The sequence below is a fragment of the Pagrus pagrus genome, assembly GCF_965226575.1.
Source record: "Pagrus pagrus genome assembly, chromosome: 18".
Lineage (NCBI taxonomy): Eukaryota > Metazoa > Chordata > Actinopteri > Spariformes > Sparidae > Pagrus > Pagrus pagrus.
The window spans coordinates 16,754,192-16,781,796 of record NC_140202.1 but is presented as its reverse complement, the minus strand read 5'-3'; the positions used below and the strand labels follow the sequence as shown (position 1 = coordinate 16,781,796).

At 41.0% G+C, this 27,605-nt stretch overlaps 1 protein-coding gene across 2 annotated transcripts; it reads right to left on the bottom strand.

Moving 5' to 3' along the window:
* Positions 1 to 3,703: 3,703 nt before the first annotated feature.
* Positions 3,704 to 27,250, bottom strand: htr1d (5-hydroxytryptamine (serotonin) receptor 1D, G protein-coupled). Of its 2 annotated transcripts, none has more exons than XM_084381136.1 (2): positions 26,713 to 27,250; positions 3,704 to 7,192 (listed from the first exon to the last, which is right to left on the bottom strand). In XM_084381136.1, exon 2 carries the CDS (start codon positions 6,355 to 6,357, stop codon positions 5,203 to 5,205), a length of 1,155 nt encoding a protein of 384 aa, XP_084237262.1. In that variant the 5' UTR covers positions 6,358 to 7,192; positions 26,713 to 27,250; the 3' UTR covers positions 3,704 to 5,202. The 2 variants fall into 2 exon arrangements, with proteins under 2 accessions (XP_084237262.1, XP_084237263.1); XM_084381137.1 differs by lacking the exon at positions 26,713 to 27,250 and adding an exon at positions 9,929 to 10,058.
* Positions 27,251 to 27,605: the final 355 nt, after the last annotated feature.

Sequence of the window (27,605 nt, the reverse complement as noted above, 5' to 3'; positions counted from 1 at the left end):
GAGCGCTCGATGGTGCGTCTCTCTCAGGATGTTCACACTTTCAGATAGGGTTTGCATTTTTGGGTATTTAGTAATATAGTGCATTCCCTTCGTCAAAGCAAGATCGAGAAAAACGTGTGAAGAGACGCCCATGACATCTGAGAGTTAATGTTAGGAGGCAGAAAATCATAGACGAAGGGAAGATATTGGAAACCACAAGCAACAGCTGTTTGTCAGTCAAGTGAGTCAGCAGAGGCACCGTGAGCTAACAAAGCATGCTACTTTACACATAGTTTAGGATTACACCGCTTTGGTTGCAATCAGTTATTCGTCAATCTCAACTAAAGATACCTTTCATTCATGAAAAGCAGCACAGAAACAAATCTGTTATTCTAAAACAGTAGCTGATACGGAGCTGATACGTCCGTTGGATATTTTTAGCTGGCTAAATGACGTGATGTATATGTCGAAGTGGCACCTTATTACTCTTTGGCCTGACTTGGTTGGTTGCTGGGGATAATTCTGTTTGTTTGCAGGGCTGTTGCTTTTTTTCCATTCACTCCCCCTCCTCCTCCTCCCCCTCCTCCTCCTTTCAGCTTTACTCCGCACACGAGTCAAGAAGTGACAGCCCCCATCCCATGAGGTTAAGTGCATCCTGACCTTTTGGTTTCACTGCTCAAGGCAGCCTAACATTATCTGAAGACATCTCTTATCCACGCTGATCCAGAGTGACAGAACTACTTTTGGCTCCCGTTCTTTTTTAAGTGTACATTTTTTTGGCATCTTAGCCTTTATTTAATAGTTCACAGCGGAGAGAGACACACACGCAGTCTGATTTAAGCGCAGGACATAGCAGATAGCAGGACATTTGCTTGCACCAACTCAGCTGTGAGGATGCTTCTTTTGTGTGTTATCGGGGTTCTTCACAGATACGTATTCCTTCATTGTAATTTGTTTCAATATCCTCTCTACATGCTAATTAATTAAGACAAGTTTGTACGCCTCGGTGATTCCCGAAGGCATAAATCAATAGCTGGTGGGCTAATTATGGTTTCTTTAATGCTGTGCTCTGCATAATTAGGTTTTTTCTAACACTGTTAAATGTGAACCATCTATACATTTGGAGAGAACATTCATTTTGTGTCACTGTGACGGCCTCACAGAGCTTGATATATTCACTGTGTAATTAAGTGGACATTTTGAGGGATTCATTATCCATTAGCTTCCATGACAATTGATTATTTGTTCAAAGCTGGTGCTGTTACGCTTGAATGAGATCCTATTCTTAGACAATATAACCTAAAAATCATACATCAAACATACATGACCGTAAATGATGAAAATAGGACTCAAGCTGTGGCCCTTACGGCATACTAATTCATATGGTTGGTATTTCAGATTGTTTTAGCAGTTAGCACACAAAAATAGCAATACCTTTTAGCATTTTGTTCGAGGAAATGATACAAAGATTTTATCCTTTAGTTGAATTTTTTCCAAGCCGGTCATTTGATCCCGACTGATCCCCTTTGCGGACTTTTCCAGACATTTGAAATTAGTCATACTCTTCAATACAGAGGGCCAGTGGTTCAACTGCAGCTCTCTTTCCAAATGTAAACAAGTAGATTGCACATCAATAATAAATGTAATTCAAGTGGCTAAGCTGGTCTTCGGTTCTGTTTCCTGTCGGCTGAATTTGGTCTGATCCATCATGATTGATCTCAAAGGCTCCCGTCCGCTCCACTGCTTCATCCAGCCAGCCATTTCCAGACCAGTGGCAGGAGAGTGAGAGCACCGTAGGTTATTGTATCAGGGTGATGCATGCACTGTATGTACAGCAGGCACTCTGAGAGACAGACATGAAGAATTGATGTCAGAAGCAGGCGGCGGTCCATTAGGTTGCTCTGTGTTCTTGCTCCAGATGTGGTGCTGGTTGACTCTTGTCTGCTGTGCATGTATAGACTGAATCACTTGCACCAAATGTATACAGAATCTTTTACCACATGTTTAAACAAACTAAAGCTATTTTATGTCACGTTTTTAACGACTTCATCAGTTCTGTATCCTACTAAACAAAGAGCAAAGACAAAGTCATTGACTGATGCGTTTTCCCGTCACCCACCAGCCTCTTGGACTGATGCCTGCAGCATCGTAGGCAGCTGGCACTCCCTGAACTGTGACCAAGCCAGCGTTTCTTCCAGAAAACAATCCATCGGACAAACATGTGAAGGTTATCCAACTTCTACTCTTTGACAGCTGTTTTGTTGGTTTGACAATATAAAGTCTCGACTTTTCGATCTCATGTTATTGAGAGATGAGGTCTCTCATTGTCACTTTCTTCGTATTTTGCCTCAAACTTAATCATCTCTTAAAATCCATTCACCCGTCACTTCATTTTCATCACTATCTTGTTTGTGTTAGATAATTTGATGGAATTTTCCTCTCACACATAAAAACTTATGAAACAAAAACTGCAGGGCTCCAATACCCTTTAATGCGCTGCAACAAATTTGTGACATTTCGAGCAACAGTGATTGTTCTCAAAACGTCGCCAAATTGGTGCATTAAATAATTGGATATTGGAGCCCTGCAGTGTGCGAGCTGTCTTTTTGTTTCAACTCAGCACCTTCCCCTTTTTGGCTTGGATGTGCATGCAACCACGGCTTTCGTGTTATCATATCTTCATTCAAATATGATGCCTATGACCAGCCATAAACCCACATACATATGGTTCTGACCTCCTCTAACAGGGTACAGTTCTCATTTTGTCTGACATTGATTGAGCGATTAAAGAAATAGCCATCAGGAGAGGCAACTCAAGCACCTGTTTGGGGCCCCCCAAAGAAATTTGGGAAAAGGGCCCCCCAATGGCCATTCATAATGGTACACGTTTGCAATGACAACTAAAAAACCCCTTATACTTTGTATAAAGGCACTATACTGTGCACAGCTGCTGCCTTAAAATCAATGCTTTACGTGTTAATGATCACTGGCCCCTAGGAATTTCTTGCCCAGGGCCCCAACAGACTGTAGAATCGCCACTGGAAATAACTTTGGATTTCAATCAGAAAAAGGTAGCACTGTCACTGAAAGTTGCTGTTTATATCAGATGTAGAATTCAAGGAGAGACTCACATTAGGGATTTAAATTATTCAGGCTGTTACTGCTGCATACAAAAATGGATCAAAAGCAGCACCTAAGAAAATAAACATGATTTCTAGGGTTTTCAATGTGTCGCTGATGAGTGGAATTAACATTTTAAAAAGGCAATACTGTTGATTTAAACTACACAATAACCGTTTTGGTAAATTTCATGTTCGCATTTGTTTGTTTATCACTAAACATTAAGCAGAAGAGCTGTTGTAAATTGGTTAATAGTAGAACCAAAAGTGTAGCAAAAGTTTCCCTGAGATTACGTTGCCTATTGCTCACAAATCAAGACAGATATGTTTATACATTAAGAACCAGACCAACACATAATTACAATGGGCAAAAGATGTGTCTGATTCAAATAGCGACTACTTCAATGTAGTTTCAAGACCTGAGTGGTCAGAGATGTGAGCTAATGGACGTTAGTCTCGCCATCTTAATCGATAACTGCCCATCAAAATGAATCTTTATTGTTTAATGGCAGACACATTGTAATGAATATCAAACAAAACCATTTTCTTATCAAATATTTATAGTCTTTACCCAGCCCAGTCACTGTTATATCACGTTCACATTATATGTTTATGACCTAACTTTCATATCCGGAGGTGGGGGGCATGGTGGTGAAGCCGCTACGCCAGTGACTGCAGTTCGAGACTGCGTTTCAACATCAGTGTCAAACCACTGGATATTTTTAAGGAGACCTCAGGACAATTTCTCTTTCACGAGACCTTGAGACATTTGTGGATGGTTTGTGTCGACCAAAGCAGGAATTTTAAGCCAAAACATGATCTTTTCCTAATCTTAAGCAAGTTGTCTTTGTGCCTAAACCTAACTAGACCATAAACTCAGTGCAGTCAGAACATAAAATAGAAAACTAAAACAAAAGAAACATAAACCTGCAACATAAAGAAATGTAAAGTCTCAACATATCAGTGGTTTGCAGAAACAGGAAAAAAAAAAAGTCCACCTCTCATGCACATTGGTGCCTTTTTGCGCATTGTTTTCAGGAACAGAACAAACAGGAACAAACAAACAGACAGCAGTCTCATGAAAGAAAATTAGCCATGTAACATTCGTCATGGTAATTTGCAACATCAGTGAATCAGCTTCCTTGCAAGATTGTTGCAGCATCTGCCAGTGACACGCTTTCACATAACCACAAAACAAGCCATTACAGTTAGAAAACAAACACATTAAATCGCTAAAAAATGACTCATTCGCAATCTGCACCGTGACTCTGAACGTTCGCCCTTACCTCGTCCAATTCGCTCGCGTTTCATAAGACCTCCGAAAGGGTTTATTTGTTGCCATGACGTTGGGTGTTGCTTAAAATTCAGAGTGAAAATATTCTCTTTCCATTTCGGTCCGTGTAATGATGAGACAGGCCTCGCTGGAGAATAGCATGTATAAATGTCGAACACTTGACGGTCCTTCCTTCCTCAAACACGCATATATTACAGTAAAGTAACTACTTTACACACACTCACACACACACACACACACACACACACACACACACAGCACTTACAAATATAATTGCACATAGGGAACACTCACGGATTCTCTAGGGTTCGTAGTCTTTTCTAAGTCTTTTACTGTACCACAGAAACATTATATGTGAGCAGCAGATACAGTATGACACGGAGATTAAGACAACATATATTTCATGGCTTTTCATTTCCGTTGGATCAAATCCAGTCACTCTGAGTTTGCTCCTTCCGTACAGTTATTATAATCCATTTTTCCTTTCTTTGCTTTTGTACAAGAAAATAACGTCAGTGTCCGTGCCACATGGAATAGACTTCATGTCCTCTTTTCTTTACATTTTCAAAGATGAGCTCCACGATTCTTGTCAGAAGATTTTCTCCTTTTCTTTTTTTAGCATGCATGCATAAGTCTATATGAAGGATATGCTGTAGGAATCTAAATGGCACAGAGCTGTTTGATGTAAAAAACAGAAACATATCACAAATAGCATGTGTTTACAAGATGGAACATTTACTCTACAGCACTCTCATTATTATCATTATAATCTTGTTTTTCTTTGTCTTTGTCAGGTTTAATCCACTTTTTTCAGGTGAATCGTCTGAATTTCATCAGTTTTTGGAACGCCTGTTTGAACTCGTCGTTGAACGCAGTGTAGATGACGGGATTGATGAGGGAGTTCAGGTATCCCAGCCAGGTAAATATATCAAAAAGCACTGGATCAAACCAGCACTCCTTACATATGGCCATGACGAGTGTGCCGACAAAGAACGGGAGCCAACAGACGATGAATGCGCCCAGGATGATGCCCAGTGTCTTGGTTGCTTTCCTCTCCCGGGCAGCACACAGACGTTTCCTCTCCAGCACGCTGTCTGCCAGTTTCACTTTCACACTGTTCATGAACAGAGGCGATCCTCCCCCTCCTCCTCCACCTCCCGCAGTGCCAGAGTGTAGGTGTGCTTCCTGGATGGAGGCGGAATTGAGAGAACAGAGTGAAGAGCCTGCCGAGGTCTGGATGAGCTGCGCCGTGGTGAAGCGCTTCCCCGAGGACGATGGTGTCTTAAAGATTCTGGAGCGGGCGGCAACATAGATCCGTCCGTAGAGGATGATGAGAAGCACTGTGGGGACGTAGAAGGCGCCGAAGGTGGAGTATAGGGTGTAAGAGATTTGATCTGTATTCACCATGCACTCTGTCAGCTCCTCGTGGGCTTTGGCCTGTCGCCAGAAGAGTGGAGGCATGGAAATCGATATGGAGATCACCCACACCACCCCGACCATGACCGCAGCCCGGCGCATGGTACGGCGTTTCGAGTACTCCAGCGCGTCCGTGATGGCCCAGTAGCGGTCTAGCGCGATCACACACAGGTGCAAGATGGAGGCCGTGCAGAAGGTGATATCAGACGACAGCCAGATGTCACAAACAATCTGCCCCAGCGACCACGTCTTACTGACGGTGTAGACGATGCTGATGGGCATGACCAATATAGACACCAGCAGGTCTGTGACGGCGAGGGAGCCGATCAGGAAGTTCGCAGGCGTGTGGAGCTTCCTGGTCAGAAAGATGGTGGCGATGACGAAGGCGTTCGAAAGCACAGTAGCCAGCGTGACGAGGGCTAACACCGCAGACAGGGAGATCTGGAAGCCGAGTAGGGTGGCCTCGCTCCAGGCCGGGGTTGTGGTGGTATCAGGAATCTCTGTGAAGTTGCTGGTAAAATAGTCCAGCGAGCTATTATCCAGCTCCATCTTCTTTTCTCCAAGGTTTAGACCAGCCTCGTCATTGTTATCTACAACTGTACATGGATCAGTTCAGGTGGCTTGGCTCTAGAGAACACAGAAGCTTGTCTTTTATTTTCCCATCCCTGGTTTTGCGATGCGATTTCATATCATCCCTTAGCAAATATCTAATTCCATTATTTCAGTTCACAACTAATGCACCTGTAATTGAAGCTGACTAATTTGTCCATTTCGCTTCCCCAGTATTGATTCGCCTGACTGGTGTAGCTGCAGGAGAGAAGAATCCTAATTTGTATTCAGCTCCTGTCAGACAGGCACTTCTTTTTCTCTCTACCCAGTGCTCTTATCTCATCTCCAACCGGCAGCCAGCCAGCCAGCAACAACACCTTCAGACCAAGCCTTCCTATCTATCAAATGCTTTAATGGGCTCCTCCTTTTCAATAAAGCAAAGCGGGGAGCTGCATGTAGGAAGAAGATGACGACAGATACAAAGGTTCGCTTGTTGTCTCTCTTATCTGTTCTCAAGTCCGCGTGAAGTCTCCTAAATTGAGGTTGCCACTGAAACTTGGCTGTGCCTCGGGTTCTTTGATGATATTGGAAAGCCAGAAAATTACAGTTATATGATCCACAAGAAAACCAATCGAGGAAAAATCCCAGTCATCCAGGATATAATTGTTCGAAATCCACACGTTTGGCAGCTATATAGAAGTTTGCTGAAATGCTGTGATCGGCAAAGCTTATCTTAATGGTATAAGCTTCTCCTCTTCGCTGTCAGTTGTTGTGTCCATACAGCTACGAAGGTTTTGTCAGACATTCATGAAGCTTCCTCTGCAGCATCTTCATCCTATAGGTGAGACAAATGAGAGTTAGTTTTACTGTAATTTACCATCATCCCCCCCACACACACACACACACTGTGCACACACACAAACCAACTACATGACAAGTTGCGCACATTCGTTACACATTACTGTGTGACTTGATACACACAGACTTAACATCCATACACCTCCACACACCTCCAGCCACAGTGCTGATTTATTACATTTGTTGTAGGCCTGACACTGAAATCTCCAGGCGTGGTTCATATAAAACACTTCACCAAAGTTTGCTCTGAAACTAATCACAACAGCAGCGCTTTACTGCGGTATGAAATGAAACTTAGAAATAGAAAACAATAATAATTAATGATTTTGTGTTTAGTAATCATAATAAAAATGATGATAAAGTAAGATAGAAAAAGAAATAAAAAACAAATCGCATGAACAGTAAAAGCTTTCTTCTTGCTCTTCCCCAGATAGACTTTTGGTCTTGCATCAACCCTACTTGCATTATTATTAAAGTTGTGGTGCTCAGAAACTGAAGCACAGAGGCACAAAGAGAAACTGACCATTTAGCCTCCAGCTAAGACAAACATAAAATTATCCCAGGATGGCGAGCTGAGTTATTTTCAGTAAGTACAGTGAAAGAGATAGGAACTGAAATGTGGAAATTACATCCCAGTGGGGGTGAATAGTTCAAGTGATGGTTAATCACCACAGTAAGCATTCCCTTCCCCCCGGCTTTCCTTCTATATATTAGGTTGGCTTTCATTTATTATTTAAGAGCAGCAGCATGCATACTGACCACTTATAATTCAGAGGAAATAGGAAAACATACTTAGGTGACACTTAACTGGACCTGTCAGTTGTGACTGCTGAAACCACTGTCACTATATCACAACCCACAGCGCAAATATCATATACCTTAATGGACACTGTGAGAAACGGTAAATCAAAATGCATTTCTATACGTGTTTCCAAGCGTTTACAAGAGATGGATTCTGCACATTTAAAATAGGACCGGATTAGGGAGAGAAATGTACAAGTTCCAGTCATTGGATAAGGTTTTTATAGTTGTTAATTATTTTCTTGGGACTATTTTGTATTTCACACATCAACGGGCTGTGAAGTGATGTTGGAATATTAAGGAACAAAGCTGCCAACAAACAAACAACAGTGTTTGCCAAAGTAATTACAAATATTTGCCTTTTCGCAGTTAACACACCCCTCTGCCGGCACATTGTCAAGGCTGATATCCGAGTGCATGTTTGTTCCCGATACGACTCTGCAAATTCTGAAGTGAACCATACTAAAGCGTTGACTGGCAGCTGGGCTGTTGAGGGGGATTATTGTGCTCCGGCTACGACAATAAAATGGGATATTAAAAAGATGAAAACGCCCTTGTGTCTTTAGCACATTTATTTACAGACTTTGAAGTGAGCGTGAACATTTTTCATGAACCAAAGTCAGTATTGATCGGTCTGGAGCAGTTTGTGTTTTTTATTAGTAACGTTCGCTCTCAGTGGTGATGATTCGAATCATTGGAGGAAAACCTAATTTTCCTTCTTTGATGGAAACATTTCTTCCATTAACTGATTTAAATAGTTTAGTAAAAGCAAAGAACATAGTTTAAATTAATCAATGTGTCCTCAGTAATATTAGATGTAGACTACTTGTAAAGTTACGACTTGTCTTAATGGACCCATATTGTATAAAGTGAGACTTCAAATGTCTTTTTTTATTATTATAAATCGCACTATTCTGAAACTATGCCCTCTAGTGGTACTTGGAGGAATCCCAGAAATATTTTTTTGATATTTAAAAACATGTAAATAAAAATACTTCAATTGAAATGTAAGTTAGAATTAGTTCTGTCTGTCCTGTAATATTTACATCACGCATGATTAGTAACAAGCTAAACTCAAACTGCGATGGCAGGATGTAATCAGAGGTAAAATGAAAGGATAGAAATCATAAACATACCTCTATATGCAAACTACCAGAAACTGTGCCTTTAGACGAGCTTTCAGGACTGAGAAGGTTGTGAAGTCATACCGATACAGTCACCGCCCTAAGTGACGGCCCCAGGGCGGCTGTGGCTGCAAAAACACGAGCAGGATTGGTTGGGAAACATTGTGGGCGTTGCCTGCTCAGGCCTGTGAGAATTGCCACAGCAGACTGGGCTCAGAGACAGACACTAAAATGGAGCGTTCAGACAGAGGGTGGACAGACATGCTGCAGCAACGGACAGTATGAGAAATTAAATAATGTGTTTTTGTACATTAAAGCATGTGAACATTTTCTAGTAGATACCCCAAATAAAAGTATGAACCTTAAAATGAGCATAATATGGGATCTTTAAAATGTATAAGTTCACAAACCTAAGAGCCATTAGCTGTTCTGTGAGACTACCTAGCGGCGTGACATTCAAATGGACGTGAGGGCAGTCAACTACTGGCTGCCCTCCAAATAGGACCGTACATGAGAAAAGGGCACAGAGTGCTGATAGTACTCACTGAGGCAATCATGTGATTAACATCCACACAGACTGAAACACACAAATGATGGTCTGACTGAGCTCTTCTGATCCGCTGTTCAGCTTTTATGAATTTGAATAATGCTGCAAGACAAGGGCAGCTCTTTAGCATTGTAGTATGATGGTTAGTATATTAACGTTCCTTCAAAGCTAAGAAGGTTGTCAAGGATCAAGACACCTTCCCTCGAGCTCTACATGTTGAAACAGAGGAAGAGTAACTTACCTTTTTTTATTTACATTGTAAAGGGTTATGATTGAAAACCATTGGTTGGATCCAGATAGGTTACAGCCAAAATACCAACTAAATTTAAATCCACAGAGATTCAGTTATGAGCTACAAAATTACGGTGAGCTGAACACAAAGGGATTTTCACAAACATCTCTCTCTCAGGTATCCTGTGCAAACATGAATTGAGTATTGCAACACAGACTTGTCTGAGCAGGAGAAGGTGAGTCGGGGCCAAAAGTGTCAGTGGAAAATATGAGTCATACCCCCAAAAAACATTTAGCCTACATTTCCCATAATGCACCTGAAGGGCATATTTCAATGCCTTCATATTTCAAACTGCACACTTACAGTTTGTAAAGCAGGCTTTGAAGCCTCCAGCAAAAATTTAGACATCCTTGATGACATCACAATGACATCACCAGGGTTATACTCTCAGACTTCGAAATCTCTCTTCAGAACAACACGAGACTTTTTACAACTGCTTTCACAGGCTGCAAAGTATCCCTTGTCACAAATAAACTGAACTCTACGTGTAAAATATGTACAGTGCCCCTTTAAAACCTTTCTCTAGTTATATGCATATTTTTGTCTTTTACGTACTGTAGACTCCAAAATGAGCATATCGTGTGCAGACGTATTAGAGATAGCTGCAACTATTGATGGGTGACACATTACCCAGCACAGTCGCACTTCATTGCATCAGTGGAGAAGAGATTGATAAGCGCAGTGCTCAGTCCTGGTGTTGTAACACTGAGTGTACCACACAGTGAGCGAAGTAAGACGACTGCCGTGGACAGAATCAGCTTATCCCTTCCTTTGTCTCTATCGAAAGCTGTCATAACATGTTCCTGGTGCATATCATTTCTCACACACACTCATGTACAGTAGCATGTTTGATAGATGACTGGATAGCTTATCTGTTTACACATCAAACAAGTCGAGGACAAGGCTTATCTCCTAAGGGTCTGGTTTACAGCACAATGAGGTAATGAGGTTCATAATGAATGAATGAGAGGAAAAGATTTTCAATCTAGAACAGGCCTTGCCTAAATTGGACTGTATACTGTTTGTGTGAAATATATTAGCGTCTACATCTGGATTTGAAATTGAAGATCTAATACAGCGAGGCATGGCTCAGCCCAATGAAGTGAGGCGTGCATATATCATCCTTAAAATGCACAACAAAGCAAGATCACAATACAAACATACACAAAACAATAGAAATGTCTTCCTGTGGGTCCAAGGACGAGCAGAACTAAAGTTCTGTACGGTACTGCCGCCCTGCCCAGTTGCACCCATTACATCACACCCCATTCAGTACAAATCCAATTCATTCCTCTCAGTCCTGGGCCAAATCCAAGCAGATGCTGCAGCGTGTGCGGCAGGCTGTTTGTTGGCCTGGGTGAAACAGTAATAACCTCTGAACCTGGCAGGTCTGCAAATGCCGCATGGCCCCACTGGAGATGGGCTAATTGATTTAGCTCAGAGGAGGTATCGCTACCTCCGCTGTCAGCTAATGTCCTGTGTTTACTCAAGCGTGCGCTAAACGGTAGGTGAGCAAGGATGTACAGTGTGTCTGTCTGTGCGTGGGGGGGAGTCACATCAATGCAGAGGGAGGTTGGGGATTTGCGATGGGTATCTGTTGAGCTGCTGCTTTACAAAGACTCATGTTGTGAGGCATTTTGTGAGCAATTCAGCTTCAAACGAGGTGATCGTTTCCACTGGGGGTGATCATTGATCACTGGATTGATCTAAAGGTTCTTTTACTGTCCTGCCACCACAGTCCAGATGAGAGAAGATCTAAGCTGCTCAAAGCTCAAAGCAATAAGCATAACGAGAAGTTAGTGGTGCTAGTTTATTGCATCTTTTATTTCCCTGGGTTTCTCCTCTCAGGCTATAAACACGCTGCCCCTCTTTAGTGGTGAATGCCTGCAGACAATACACTTCGAGTTGAAGAAATATTATAATCTCTATTGTTATTTACAGTTTTTATGTAAAAGAAAGGTAACACACATCGAGGGCTGCAATGAGGTGCTGATCACAGGAAATAAACTAGAAAGTAGAAATAAAGTGTCACTTTTTAAAGGGTAACTCCAACAATTGTACACATCAGTGTGTTTACAGTTGGGGAGTCCTCCTCCTCCATATGTAAAAAAAAAAAAAAAAAGTTAGTATAAAGCCTTTTGCGGCTCCAGAGGAAGCCGCATGTAATCTGAAAAATTGCCTCCAGTGATATCACTCAGTGGCAAAGTTGCATTGTGGGTAATGTAAGCGACAGGTTTTGAAAAGCAAGAAGAATGCAAGTCAGTTTTGATCATTTATTGTTAAATTGTCCACAGTGAGTCCAACAGTGGTATAGGAGTGTAATGCTAGACCAGTGGACTGCTTGTGTGAGTGTTTCACTCTGCCTCTTGAAATCTGTGTTTCTAGGTCAAACTGGGATTCCTACTGTTGTTTTTTTGCTTTTGGCAATAGCCAGGCCATTAGCAGTAGCCATGCTGCTATCACTGCCAACAGTAACACCAAGGGAAAAGCTAGGAGGGGGGAATTTGAAACGTTGTCTGTTTCTGCTTTAAATACGTTCCAAAAATGTTCAGTCCATTCATTTGAGTAGATTTTAATAGATATAAGGAAAAAAAAAAGAAAGTTAAACGTCAGCTTTGAAGGTGCATAATCATGAACCCCTTTATTGAAATATCCCATGAATAGAAAAACCTAAATAAATAAAAATCAGCTCCATCAGTGGTGTCAGTGCGTTGCAACTTGTATTACTCAGGGTTTCGCCTCCCAGGCTGCATACAGGCTGGCCTACCTTAGTTGTGAATGTTGAAAGAAATGCCTGCAGACAATACTCTGAAACTGTACTTTGTTTTCCAGGTTAAGTAAATATGAAATCTCTTTCGTTACGAACAGTTTATAACCCTAGAAAAATATGCTACAGTAGAAATCAAGCACTAAGATAGTGAAGCACTGTACTTGGTTGTCAAGATACAAATACAACATTATCATAAATATATCTATAGGGGACTGAGTGGGATTTTTAAGTAGGTTTGCTACATTAAAATCATTAGAGATTACATTTTTGTGTGTGTTGGCATGTATGCCCTGTGCCCTTGGCTTCAATCATTGTTTAGTTAATTGGTTTGTTTAATAGTCTTTTAAAGACGTTTTCATTCAAATAATTAGATCTTTTCAGCTGAGTACAACAACATCACTGCCAGGCACTGTGACATCCACAATTTTCAGTTGGCAGACATTATGGACAGGGGGTCTTTATACTGCACTTTCCATAATTAGGAGGGGAAAAAAGCCACCAATCAGGTTCTTAATTAAAACACATACATATTCTATTTTTTCCATCTTGCCAAAGTCAGTCTCTGTTGATTGTCTCAATGCCAAATTCTTAAGTTCCCTTTGCTCATCAGAATAGCCAGTATTTAGTCCTGGATGCTGTTATTTGATTTAGCAACAGAAATACATTTTGACAATGTAGTTTGCTTAGCACCATGTGAACACTGAATTATAGATAGATGGGCTGTCTGATGTGTGGGAAAATGAAACTATAAAATATAGATCAGTAGAAACGTTTGGACAGTGAAGATGACTTCAGAACTGACATCTGTCAAAGCACAAGGTTAAAGTCCATACAGCATGTCCCAGTGTACAGTTACATTGGGAAAGATGGAGTCCATGAAATCAACAACCGCAATACCAGTAAGCTACGCTAGAATAATGGTAAAGATTTTCCTGAATGGCTGGCATGTGTGAGCTGCAACATGCACCCTTCGATTCAGAAAATAGCCAAAATAAATCACGTAATTTCTCGAGGGTTTATCTTCTCTCCATTGTTTGCAGGCGCCTGGGAGCGTGGAGAATAGGTGCTTTTCTCAAACTGCGTAGGCTGCACTTATGCACCAGCATGCACATGTGCGATCACACACACATGCACCATCTGCACCACCATCCAATCATCCACCTACACACACACACACATACAAATGTAAGCATAGACATAAAATACCAATTAATCCTCACAGGATCTGGCACTGGAGGACACCAAAGAGTCTTCACAGGTTTGTGTTGATTTATGGTGACTGATTCCTGTGCGAGTAAATGAATTGCAGAGAGGCTGTGAGGGAGGTAACTAGTGACACAGTGACAGTGGTCTGCTCAGACCATTGGGTACAAACCTCAGGACTCATTACAGAGGCTGGGAGGGATAATCTTAGCTCTTCTGTAAGCCGATAGAAATGGAGCAGATTGTTGAAAACATGACAATTTAGCCTCTTAGAACGAGTTTGTTAATGAACGTCCCCCAATTTAGTTTGTTTCAAATGCAGCACTAAAGCCTCCTGCTGCAAAGGCAACCATCCCAGCAAGTTTTTTACAGCACTCCACAGTACTACAATCCTCACTTTATATATATATATATATATAGATAGATAGATATAGATATATAGTATATTCGACCCCTAGAAAATGGAACAGGGCCAGTACAAATCTAGGACACCTGAGAGGCTCTTCATCGAGAGTGGGCCTGGGATGAGCTGATGCAGAGATTATCTGTCACTGTGTGCAAGTGTGTGTCTGTGTGTGTGTGTGTTAGGAGGAGACAGAGAGAAACAGACATGACAAATCGGGTTCTGCTTTAAATCTGTGGTGATGATAGAAGAGTTTAAGATGAACACATTGTTAGTGCGAACTGTGTATCAACAAAACATTTTTCGGTAGTCCCTCCTGAAAGTTGTGATCTTGTGCAGGATCACAGGAGTTGACACAGATTTAACCAGCCTGTGCATTACATTTCCCAGTCGACGCAGTATTTTGTTTGTTTGTTTTTGCAAAACATAGGAAATTGCTGCAGTGCAATAAAACTTCTGCCATTTTCCACATAAAATAATGCAATTAACAACCCACTGTTGGGGCTAAAATACAATTAAACCCCACCTTTAACAAACCAAATTCCTTGCAAACACATTAACGTCTGGAAAATTTCTATCCCCCAATGTCCTCTTCACAGACAGCACTTACTCATAGGCACTGTATCGCCTCACTGTCTCCGCGAGCTATTCCTATTCTTGTGTGTATAATAAACCATTTAACCATGTGCCCAAGCTTAAACCTATAAATAACCTTATATATACCCTTTAATCAAAGGAGACCTGTTATGCTTTTCTTCAATGTTTTAAATAGGTACTTATGCATGGAAAGGATCTTGAAAGGCTAAAAAAAAACAAAAAACACAGAAGCTCCTCTCTCCCAAAGAAAACACAGCTCCTGAAAGTAGTCCCGCTTCTAATCCGTGACTTTGTGACATCACACTACATCACCGTGTCACACTTTTGCATAATTTATGCCTAGCAGCTAGTTTGGCATGTAAGAATTAATTTAGCACAACTGCTCTGTTATCGATAGCAGTGCTGGGTCAGGTGTGTGTGAGCTGACCAATCAGAGAAGACTGGGTATTTGAGGGGGCCTTAAAGAGACAGGAGCTAAAACAGAGTGTTTCAGACAGAGGGGGAATACAGCGCTGCAGCACAGGACAGTATGAGAAAACTGATGTGATTTTTGAGCACTCAAGCATGTACAGCTATTCTAGTAGTAACCCGAAATAAAATGATGAACCTGAAAATTAGCATAATATGTCCCCTTTAACTTTTTTATTGGAAGCTATAACTATTACTTCAGCTGCCAAACTACTGACTACCTCATGTTTACAAAGTAAAGCTATGCACAAAAACGTCTTGTTTGATTGTGCTAGTTACTCTCAATTTAGAGAATGGATGTGAATTGCATTGCAAATTCGTTGCAGATTCAGTTGTTTCAGGCTATAATTTCATGCAATAAATTCAACTCAAGAGTGCTCAAGCTCCCCCATATTAATTTTGTTTACATGCCTGAGGTAATTATCCATTAAAATGTTGACATCAGGGGCATTTTCCAGAAACACATCACTTCAAATAAATCACTTAATGTTGTTTGTTACAACCTTGTTTGTCATAATTAAAAGCATAATACTTCAGCCACCACTGAGATCCGCTGGAAAGCAGTCGTATATAGTCGCTGCTCCGCTGCCAGCAAAGCATTTTTGTATGAAGACACCGAGTGAAGATTGGTGAGAACAGGCAGCGCTGCAGGGACCTCGGTGATGTAGAGTGACCGAGACAGACTTTAGAACAGCCCCGTGTGATCTACTGTGTCTGGTGAGTCGTCATGATGTCAAGCTCATCTCTTAACACTACACTCATGATGATTTGCAAAGTATAAACTTCGAGCCTTCGCTGACTGGAGTTATAACCGTCATAATTACGGTACACAGAAGCACAGACGTTTTATGTACTTGGCACAAACCTCACAGCAGGATGAGATATTGTGCACAAGCTGTACAACATCTTATTAACCAGCAGTGAACATTTGCGCATTTGAACTCTGCAACCTTCAGATGATTAAAGATTCAATAAACTCGAAAGGTTAGAGCCTGATATATGCTACTAACCACTTTGCAGATAAGTGAAACAGACATCTGCATTTTTCTGTCGTTATCTATCCCAACCTGAACTCAACAGGTATTCTTTTTTCACATTTGAACCGACTCAAGGCCGACGCAGTTAATGTAAACTTAAAGGTCAGAGTTGTATGATGGTTGATTGAGTCTCATTCACATCTGTCAAACTCTGTTGCTTTGGGTTGGTAGGTCAGAACAGCCACCAACCCAAAGCGTCAGTATCCTGCCTGGAAAGTAACAAATAGCCTCTGTGTTGCGTTCAAAGTGTTGTCACGTGAATAAAAAAATAACATCTAAATAATGAGCTTTTAAAAGGACATACTGTATAGCCCCAACACAGACAATACGTCCATCACATACTACCAGTTATCACCTTATTTTTACTATATATTTGTTTATTTTTACACTATATTATTTTCTGTTTTTGCTTCATATTTCCACTAAAAGAATGTGAAAGCAGTCAATTGATGTGACCGAACCCGACCTGAGCCTGGCCATCATTCCTAGATTTCTCCAGATAATCCCCCTGCAGCCCAAGTTGGGCCTAAAATGAGAAATTAGCCATTAAATCTGGACAAACCTGTTGTTAGATGTGGTAATGCTGAATGTACTAGTTTATTACAGCAAAAGCGCCCCCTTGGGTGCCCCTATGGTAGATAAAACATAATATAGTGCCCTCTAGGGTGCCTTTCTAGTTCACTGTGAGTGTATCACGATGTTCTGTTCCCTCACTGCATACAGCTGGTGCCCTTTTTTCCCCACCCATGCACCTCAAACATCCTGAGTACGCCCCTGCCACAAAAGTTTGATAAAGAAAATGATTTGATCCCACCTGGAGTGTCATCAGGTTAAAATGTTTATACATCATGCACAACAATTGGTTGACAAGCTCTATGCTGGCAGGTGTGGTTAGTCATCCAAACTGTCCTGAGCAATAGGCATCCAAAATATATACATATACATACATCTTACAAATACCAAATTGATTATATCAGATGTTTTGGTACAGTTTGCCCATTATTATGCCTGTACCATATTAACTCACACTGCATTATGTGACATGTGCACACAAACAACATGCAAAATGTGCATTCACTGTCTCTTTCAAATTGCATTCAGTTTTCTGCTTTTCCATTGTGCATGCGCATACCAATTGAAGCCAGCACTGCGATGGCGGAGTCTGCCACTGACAATTCCCCCCATTAAGACTTACACTTGTAAATACATTTAATGACTGTGCTGGAATAAATGTCAGCCATATCTGGTTGGTGATAGTAAAAATTGGGTTTTGTATGACCAAAATCTACTTAATCAAATACAAGCATCTCTCTTACCACCATAACATGCTTGTTTTAGAGTTTGCATATGGACCAAATGGTCAAAGACTACACACAATACCCCCCTCCTTTTTTTTTTTTATACAGTAGATCACATTAACAATTACAGGCTCTACTGAACATGCATTCACCTATGTCTAACCCTAAAGATACGACTGCTGTTATCACTGTTTGTTTACAGACTCAAGTGTAAAATTGTGCGTCACTGCTGAGCCACATAATTACACATATTTACATATAAATTACATTACATAAAATAAGCCTGTTTGCACTCGCGGCATCCGTCTGTCCCTCTCTCTTTCTCCCACTGTACTTTCAAATGAAGGGAGTCAGTTCTGAAGCCAATATATGCACACTGGTAGAAACAAACAAAATAAAAAACATTGTTCGGCCAAACAGTAAATAATAATGACAATAATAAACCATACTACACTTGTGAGTCTGGATGTTGTGATGGTCATTTTACAGACAATATCAATACATCTAAATTACACGAGTGTAAAGCGAAGAAGCTCTGCAGTTGGAATTTGAAATATGACCGGATGATAACAAACACGAGGGCTTTTATCTTTATCTCTAATGTTTGAGTGTGTGTATGAGTCATAAAAGTGAAGGGGCCGTGATACAACAGAGGCTGGGAAACAGTGATCCATCCAGGAGACGCCAGCGGATGTTTGTTTTGAGAGTGCTGAAGAGGTCAACATGAGAGCCTATTAGAGGAGCCCTTTCCCAGATTGACAGAGAGAAGTGATACAAAGAATGTAGGCAAGTGGAATAAATAAAAAGATAACACGCAAGAAAAAATAACAAACTGTACATAAAAAAGACATATGGGATACATGAGGGATCAAGGGACCCGAAGAAATATTGGAGACAGAGAATGAGCAACGAGTCACTACAGTTGTGTACTGAGGCCACTTCAAATTGCGTATGCGTGTACTGTGTCATTAAAAGGAAAATTATATATAAACATAGTCTGTTGAGATGTTTATATATTAAACAGGATATTCAGTTCCCTGACCTCTATTATTTGTCTGGATGAACCTGTTTAGGAGCTAAAAGTTTCCTCCATCAGTGCACACATCACTCTGTATCTGGCTGCTTTATTATATTTCAAGACCCATAAACCTACCAATACTCCCAGAGATGCACGTGTCCTCTGTGTGTGTTCTTTACTATTATTTGTAGTTTGATGTAAACACTTATCTGTAAAATTATTTCCTATAAATGGCAGATCAAAAAAGAACTTAAAAGCAATCAGGGAGTTTAATTGTACAGTTTTGCAACCCAACAGCAAGATTTAGACAGAAAAAACACTTGGTTAGTGTTACGAAAATTCTTTTTTTGGTTTAATATACCTGCTTTTGTCACCATAAGCGTAGTTTGAATATGTTCCAACATCACGTGAAAAATATCAGGTATTCCTGCAAAATGTCCTGAAGGTGGTTAAAATTACCATTTGAAAAAGGAAGTGAACACATCCAAAAGTCAATTCATAGACATGTTATCTGAACATACCATGTTGCGTATTGTGGAAATGTTGACTGGATATGAATCGTACAAATCTAATGTATCCGTGGTTTGCAGAAACATTTTGGTGACTGGGTTGTCTTTAGATTTGAAAAAATGAAATAAAAATGCAATGTTGCTTCTCTGAACACAGAGGTCAGACTTGGTCACACAGAGGCAGGGCTTTTACAGGATCAACATGTCAGTGAAATGAAACATTAAGATTCACATGGCCGAGGGTCAGCATGTGCACTGAAATTGGACCGAGAATTGAGCCCTGCAGCGCTGTGCTTGTTTTGAGCAGCATGAGCTGCAGCGATGAGAGATACAGCAGCATATGATCCAGTGCAGAGTGATCTCGGCAGAGACGCTCACATGTGGGTTGATTTGATCTTGTGCACAATCTCATCAACCCACTGTATGGATTGTGCCAAGTACATACGCGTCTGTGTTTTTGTATGCTGAATATATGATGGTTATAACTCTAGCCATTCAATTTAAACGTGGAGTATTATAAAAAGGATTAAACAATCAGCCAACATTTACTGACATCAGAAGGTAATTAGTTCCTTTTAATGGTGCCTTCTGCGTAAAGCTCTAAAACTAGACTTTAATTAAGCTCAAAAGTTGTTAAAAAGTAATCAGCTGGATAAGAAGTAGATGAAACACTGTTTAAGATAAGATATAAAGATTAATGACTGTAAAAAGGGATTAAAGTTGGCAGGTTTAACAGGTGGTCAAAAAGATGAATAAAGCCTTAAACAATCTATGACCTACACCTTATCACTCACTTTTATTTCTTTTAATACACTTTATGCTGTATATGCAATGAAACTACACTCGAACTGCATTGATTGTCCTGTGTTTATGTCCAATGTAGTGTTACTTTGTTTTTAATTAAGCGTTTCTTCTTATTATTAGCTCGTTAAAATGTCTTTGAGTTTGAAACATGCCGTACAAATAAACGTCTGACAGGAAAATTAGAAGAAAAAGGCTCAACTATGGCGATTCTTATTCTAATTTAGTCAAACATGTTACTTTTCTTGTATTTTTGGAATATTTCTGCAAATAAGCATTCGAGGCTGTTTGGTGAGTACTGCACAAATGTAGCTTGCATTGATTTTATTGTCAATTAGGCCGGATGGATCCATACAGCATCGCAGAACTCCAGAGAAATCATGTGGAAGCCCATTTGTAAGTAAAATGAACAGAAATTTCGACATCTTGACTCCGAGTCCGGACGAAGTATTGAACAGAATTTGAATCAAGTTTCTGACAGGAAGGAGCTGTCAATTAACACCATGAACTAGTTTAACAAAGTGACAGAGGGGTGCTATCAACTTTGTGCGATGAACAAAAGAGACATGACCATACTCCTAACAAATTTAGAAAACCAACTCCAGCTCATTACTTTATAAGAACCTTTCAACCTAAATCTTAAAACTCACTGCACAAACACATAACTTAGGGGGAAACCTCCTTTGGACCTCACAGGTAAACAGGCTGTCCTCATTATAGCTTAATTTGACATGATGGTTTACATAGAATAATTTGCATGTACATGATATTTTATCATTGATACCCCTAAAATTGCAATATAAGGCATCACTGGTGAACTGCCCCATGGTCGGATACACTCTTGGATGCCCCTAAGGAAGAAAAAACATGATAAGGTGGCCTTTACTGTGGCCCACTTTGCAACAAAACGTGATAAAGTGCCCTTGAGGGTACCCACCCTGTGGAGAAAGTGACATATAGGATGTCCTACATTCTAGAAAATGAGTTGGCCTCTATGTCCCTCTAAAAAGGTTAAATAGTTAATATTCCCTGTATGTTTTTACGACAGAGGTATAGTAGTTGAAGTATCAGAGTCACATGATAAAACTATCGTCATGTTTTGGGGTTTTGGTTAGCCGTTTCATATTTTATTTTGTAGATTATACCCTCACGTATCCTCATTTGTCATTGGTTACTTTCCACTTCCTGTCTTTGTCTTTTTTCCTACCTCCAGGCCTGAAAAATGAAGCCAACACATGAGTGACAAAAAACTGCATTTCCTCTGGCTGGCTCCAAAAGTGAGTAAATCCCCATAGACTCCTGTATTAAAATGCCCAACCTCACAGCACAAATTAAAGCTTGGTACAAAAAATATCAGTTTTGGTCTTTCCTCAATATGTTTTTTGTTAACCTGAAGGTTATAACATGAAAAACAGGAAGTTCAGTTCATGGCTCAAGTAGAAACAGTGAAATTGTACAGGTCCAGGTGAGTGCCACAGTACAATCACTGTATTTTTCTGTACAGCGTTGTCATATTTTCCACTTCTCCATCATCTCTCCCAACAGGCTTTCAGTCAATGGACTCTCAGCTACCGTCTTCAAGTAATGGAAACAGGCATCTTTCAACAAGTAGTCAATCTTGAAACATTGACCACTAATGGCCTGAGTGGCCCAGCCGCTGCCATGAGTACGGGCTGGTATGGTTTCTGATATGACCCCTGTAGTCATTTCCATGGTAAGTGGCACATTGTAATAATTATATAATCTATAATTATGACTTTCATCTGAAGGGCCCAATGTCAGGATTCAGCTCTAATTACATGGGTAGCCTGATTGTAGATTGGCCAGAGATGGAGAGCAAAGGGTGAAATTGATGAATGCAGCAAAAATAAGACTGAAACGCAAAGATCTCTGAGGTAAAAATCACCCAGAATACAAACAAAACATGATTAACATCGTCCAGAGACAGGACAATAAAGTGGACTGACCCCTATGCTGAAACAATGGTGTGGAAAAAGATGATGAAGAGAGGAGGAGGGAGAGACTAGAGGGATGTTATTCTCTCACACGCAGTCCAATCCGCTGTGAGTAATCCTGCCCGTAAATCCGATGGGATTACCACTGATACAGTCTCAATTTTGTGGTTTGCTGTAATTCCAGTGTAAAGAAAAAACTCAGCAGCATAAACAGTGACAAGAGGATTTGATGAGTGTAGTGAAGCATACCATGAAAAAAAAGACTGGGCTGGTTGAACCGAATGGAAAACTTCAACAAAACACATGAAAATCAACATGAAACAAGGCTGGCATTGGATTCTTGGAGCCGATAAATACAAATACAAAAAAACTAAAGGAATTTGGCCCTGATTACAGCCGTTGATGATGTTGGGTAAGGTTCTGTGCTTGGACCAATACTATTCACATTTTATATGCTTCCTTTCGGGGATATCATTAGGAAACACTCCATACATTTTCATCGTTGTCACGTGGTTGCCTGTCTTACTCTCTGGTGGTGATTAAATGTTGCTGCCTGTGTTTGTGTCTGTATTTCTTGCCTCCTCATCATTATTTTCATGTATGTGTGGATTTTATCCTTTTGTACTCTTTGCAAGGTTCTATATATTTTGTTGTTTAACCCCTCGCTTTTATACCATTTATCCACATATTTCCAGTCCGATTGACATCCTGATATTTTGGCTGTAGATCCAAATAAAGTGGATCATTCAGTCAATCTTCTGTTAGCCAGTCCATAGCCTGACGTCAGTGTCCGTTTTTCTGTGTCGGGCCTCGCTGTTGGTGTTTTTATGACTTGTTTTTGGATAGCGCGATGGTTCCTGTTGTGGATGCCACTGATAATTGGCAAAATGTACTGATTATTTCTCCCATACTGTTCGGTTTCAGCCTTTGATGCCAAGGCCTCCTGAACCTTTCCCATGCCTACTTTAGCTTGCCCTTTGTTTACTTTGTCTTGCTTCCATTGGAGGACACCGTCTACGTTTGCCAAGTTGTCTTGTTTATTATTACTGCTAAATTGAGACTGAAACACTGAGACCTGCTGTTACGCTGCCTGATGGCTTCCCACTGAGTTCAGGCAATCTGGTGTGTCTGACAGTAGTTAGCTCCCTCTCATGTCAGCAGTTGGGCCAATTAATGAGTACAGTGTCAGTGTTCATTTCATCCTCCTCATTGCACTTGCAGTATATCCTGGTCATTATTCTAATATTTACACTTCCAGCGCATGATTATAGCCTTCTAGGATACTTCAAAGAGTTGCGACAAAGATGTGTAGTGAGGCGGGTGTGTTACAGCTGAATGATAATGTCTTCTCCACAGATGCTGCTCCACCATCTGCTCGGCTGTGAGGCTGCTACTCAGCCAACTCAGGTGCGGCGCAATACTGTAAACAGTCTGCAGGACAAACGATGTAATGCTGACACTGTCTTAAATTAACACGTGTGTTGACTATGTTATGTCTGGAAGCAGATCCTGAAAAACGGACATTCTTGACGTACAAGGTTTACACCAAGTAGTGGCAAATGCTCAAAATGTGGAATGAAGCTGTAACTCAGCTGCAGACGTCTGCTTCTTGTTCTCTCAGTTTAGACCCAGTCCTGCAAGTGAATTATCTGCCGTGCAGTGACAGACTGAAGCAAACATGTACTACATTAGAGTGAGCGCTGTTCACATATATGGTACCTGCTGTGAATAATGACGACGAAGATGCTCTAAAGAATGAAAGCTACTGCATGTGTCTCATCTGTAATGTAAGTCATGGTCTTATAATTGACCATTGAAACTAAACAGTGGTGGCAGATAAGCTGTCAATTCTTAAACAATTGGTCCATTATCTCAGAAAGTTGTAGATAAAAGCAGGCCTCTCATATCGAGCTGGTGATTTTATTATTTTTGAAATGACAAACTGTCGCTAGCTGATTTTGCCGGCTGTAGCTAGCTAGCTAACAGGCTAACTCCATGAGATGAGATGAGAGGGTGAAAATGCTCTCTGTGGCTCCTGTTTTAATGTTTCAAGATGTCTCATTCCAACACAAGAACCCTGTAAAAATGCATACATGATAGCATGCTAAAAGACCGAAGCTAATGCGACACGTCTCTGACAAAAAGTCAGCATCCTCATAGATGATGATCCTTACAGAAGACACGAAAATCAAGAAACAGCATTGTTCTTTTATTGCAGCGTAGAGTGAGCGTGGTAAGGAAAAACAGACTGCTCTAGCATGACCATGTTTGGCTGCTAAAGCTGAGCTCACTTAACAGGATTTTTGCCCTGATTTTCCTGGATATCTAGCAGGCTGAATATCTGTCTGAGTCGCGGATGGGCTGGAGAGCCAGGAACGAGCTACAGCCAATGGCAGCAGAGAATCCTCTCGTCCCTCTCCTCTGCTCCACAAACAACTTGGACTGTTTGGGCGGCATTATTTCGTATCACATCTCGCTTATGGGAGCCTGTGATGTGTGAGCCCCTGTCGCTGATCAGTCACGTGTGCAAACCACGATGACAGCAAGACTAACTTCTACAAGACAGGACGATTTTATGTTATCTACCACAAGATAACGTAGCATGACATGCTCCCTGGCTTTAGCCCTTTAATAAATACGACTAAAGGTGTCAGTGTGCGTTTGTGTAGCCTGTCTGTTCAGGTCAGTTCCAAAGTGAAGATATTTCTCAGGATGTTTATTCTCCTTACTGTATATTTACCTCATCCTACACACCCCTGAGAAGCAAATGTCCGATGGATTTCAGTTTCAGCTCGATTCTCAATAGGAAAAAATACAACTCCAGGCAAGTGAGGGGGTCGAGATGGTGATTTTTTTTTTTTTCCCTCTACATGTAAAAAGATATTAGAGAGAACAGTTGCTTCTGTGCACATGTGAAACCATCAGACATTAATTGCTTCTCCCTACATCAATTATTAAACCACAATTTCATACTTTGCCTAATGAGCTACAAATGAGTACTCTTTGTGATATGGTCCCTCTTGCCCCAGATGAGGGGAGAAAACTCCCCCATCATTCTGAAAGAAAATCACACATTCAACAGTATCGTAACGCAAGATTATTGTTTCCATTTTTTTTTTAATCTAGAGTCATTATTATGTGGTGAGAGGTGATGGCATGATGAGAATAGGGGTCTGTGTCATTTTAATGGCTTGTCGATTCAGTTCTCTGAGTGCGAGAGAGGCGACAGAGGAAATCCCAAGGAAATGAGGCGACATTGTGTGCCGAAAAATGCTTTTCATCAGAGCACCATGAGGGTGATTCTCTTTCATTTCTGCCGAGCATCTCTCACATCAGTCAGCTACTTAGAAAATGCAAAAAAAAACAAAAAAAAAGCCTGAGGGGGGTTTCTGAAAAGCTTCAGAGCACACAGGATATCTATTTTTTTCCAACTTGATATGGACTTAATGCTGCAGCTGCTCACCTCTCGACAACACCAGTAATGGCAAAGGAAGCATCTCTTACGCTCAAGTATTTCCTTCTTCAGAGTGAAGATGATCAGACACACAAAGGCGGAAAAATTAGGGTGAATTTTTGTCATTCCCGTCCACGAACAGCCAATTAGAAGTGCCTCATTAAGCAAGAAGTCAAATGACCATACCACAAACGCTTTGTAAATAATATATGCTTTATGTGTTGACCTATAACCAATATCACCACCACTCTCCTGCCCTACATTTGTTTAATTAATGAATTCAGCTGCATGTGCCACAACTGTGCTCAGTTGGACGCCTTCAACGAGCGTCTTCTCTCTGAAACTGCTAGCATAAATTACACTCTCTATCATACGTGTCACTTTACATGGGGATCAAAGCCACATGGTGAATTTAAATAAGCTTTTTCACATTATTCACTCCTCCCTTGCCATCAATATAGTTTTACGCTGTTAACAGAGCTCCAAACATCTATAACAAGTCATAAAAAAGTCCCTGTAATCTTTTTATATTCTATAAAAATGACTCTGCAGGATCAAGGATTCACAGAAAAAGCTAAAGGGCAGGTCTGTAAACTGTAAAAACCTGCGATTAATGACCTTGAAGAACTTACATTAGTGCCTTTTTAGCTTTTAAACACGAGTCCCTTCTTTGAAACCAGCACCATCCAGCTGTTTACTCCAGCTGAGGCTTCATGCATCTTTTCATCCAGCTGGACATGCTGGTTTTGCCCATGTAAAGCTCGTATTCCCCCCCAAAGGGACTCAAATATTGTGCCTGTGGTGCTCATCTGCTAATAGTGACCTTATCACAGGCAACTTTGTGACATCTTCCTCTCCTATTACCGAAACAATCCTGTCGGGATTTACACGGTGGCACTGGTGGTCACAAGTGACCTTATCATGCTCTGTTGCATCTCTTGTCTATGGGATTATTTCAGGATCCTCTGTTTGATCTTATAAAGGTTTTATCTCTGATATAAATTCAGGTCTTTTTTCAGGTAAAAAAGATAATACTTCACAGCTGAATCGACTGAACTAATATCAATTGGTCTGCGCCCTCAGATCCGTGCGTAATGGTGACAAACGCGGACCGGTGGCGTGGTTATTCAAGAAAGAAAGAAAGAAAGAAAAGAAAGAAAGAAAGAAAGAAAGAAAGAAAGAAAGAAAGAAAGAAAGAAAGAAAGAGTGTAAAAACTTACCGTGCTCTATTCTTCATTTAGCAGCTTTCTCCTCATCGGTAAAAGCGGAGCACAGACGCATTCAGGGAATCCCGGCAGCGGTTTCCTTCGTTTACGCACGTCCAGTACAAACCAACGAACACGGACTGGTTACAGTGAGAGAGACGCACAGCTTCTGTAGGTGTTACTGCTGTTAAGTGCGACTGCTTCACATCTCATCTGTCTGTTTACAACCACAGTTAAGCCGTTCAGTTCAGTTGTCCCGCAAACTTGAGCGACAGGAATTTAAAGCATCCTGCTCTCTTGACTTGACAGTTACTTTGATGATGGCTTTTCCCAGAGTTAAATCGCCAGCGCGTGTGTAAAAAGTGCGGAGCTCCTTCTGATGCATCGAGGCGCAGCACGATGTGGGCTGTCTCCACCAACAATTAAAACTCCCGGTGAGAGACACGGGGGCTTCCCGGTGCTGATGTTATCTCCTCTGCTCCGGGGGGGATCAGAGAGACGTCAACAAGTTGCATCCAAATGTGCGTTTCTCTGAAGATTTGATGGGACTGCTGGCTGCACGGGAGATCCTCCTCTGTGCGCCACACACACACACACACACACACACACACAAACACACACACACAAGCACGCACACACACTGGGAGTGAATTTAATCGACTGCAACCACACGGCGCATGTTTCCAAGTAATTCAGTGGATTTCTTTGACAGTCCGCCCCGTTACTGTACTGGAACAGCAGGCAATGTGAGCCAGAGGCTCTCAGGATCAGGTGCAGGGACCCCCCAGAGGCCTCTGACAGGTTAAGATGCTCCCATTTTCAATTCTGCTTAAGTCACTTACACATTTGAGTAGTAAACACTAACTAAAGGGGCACTGTGTAGAAATGCAAACTCAGAATTTAGGTAT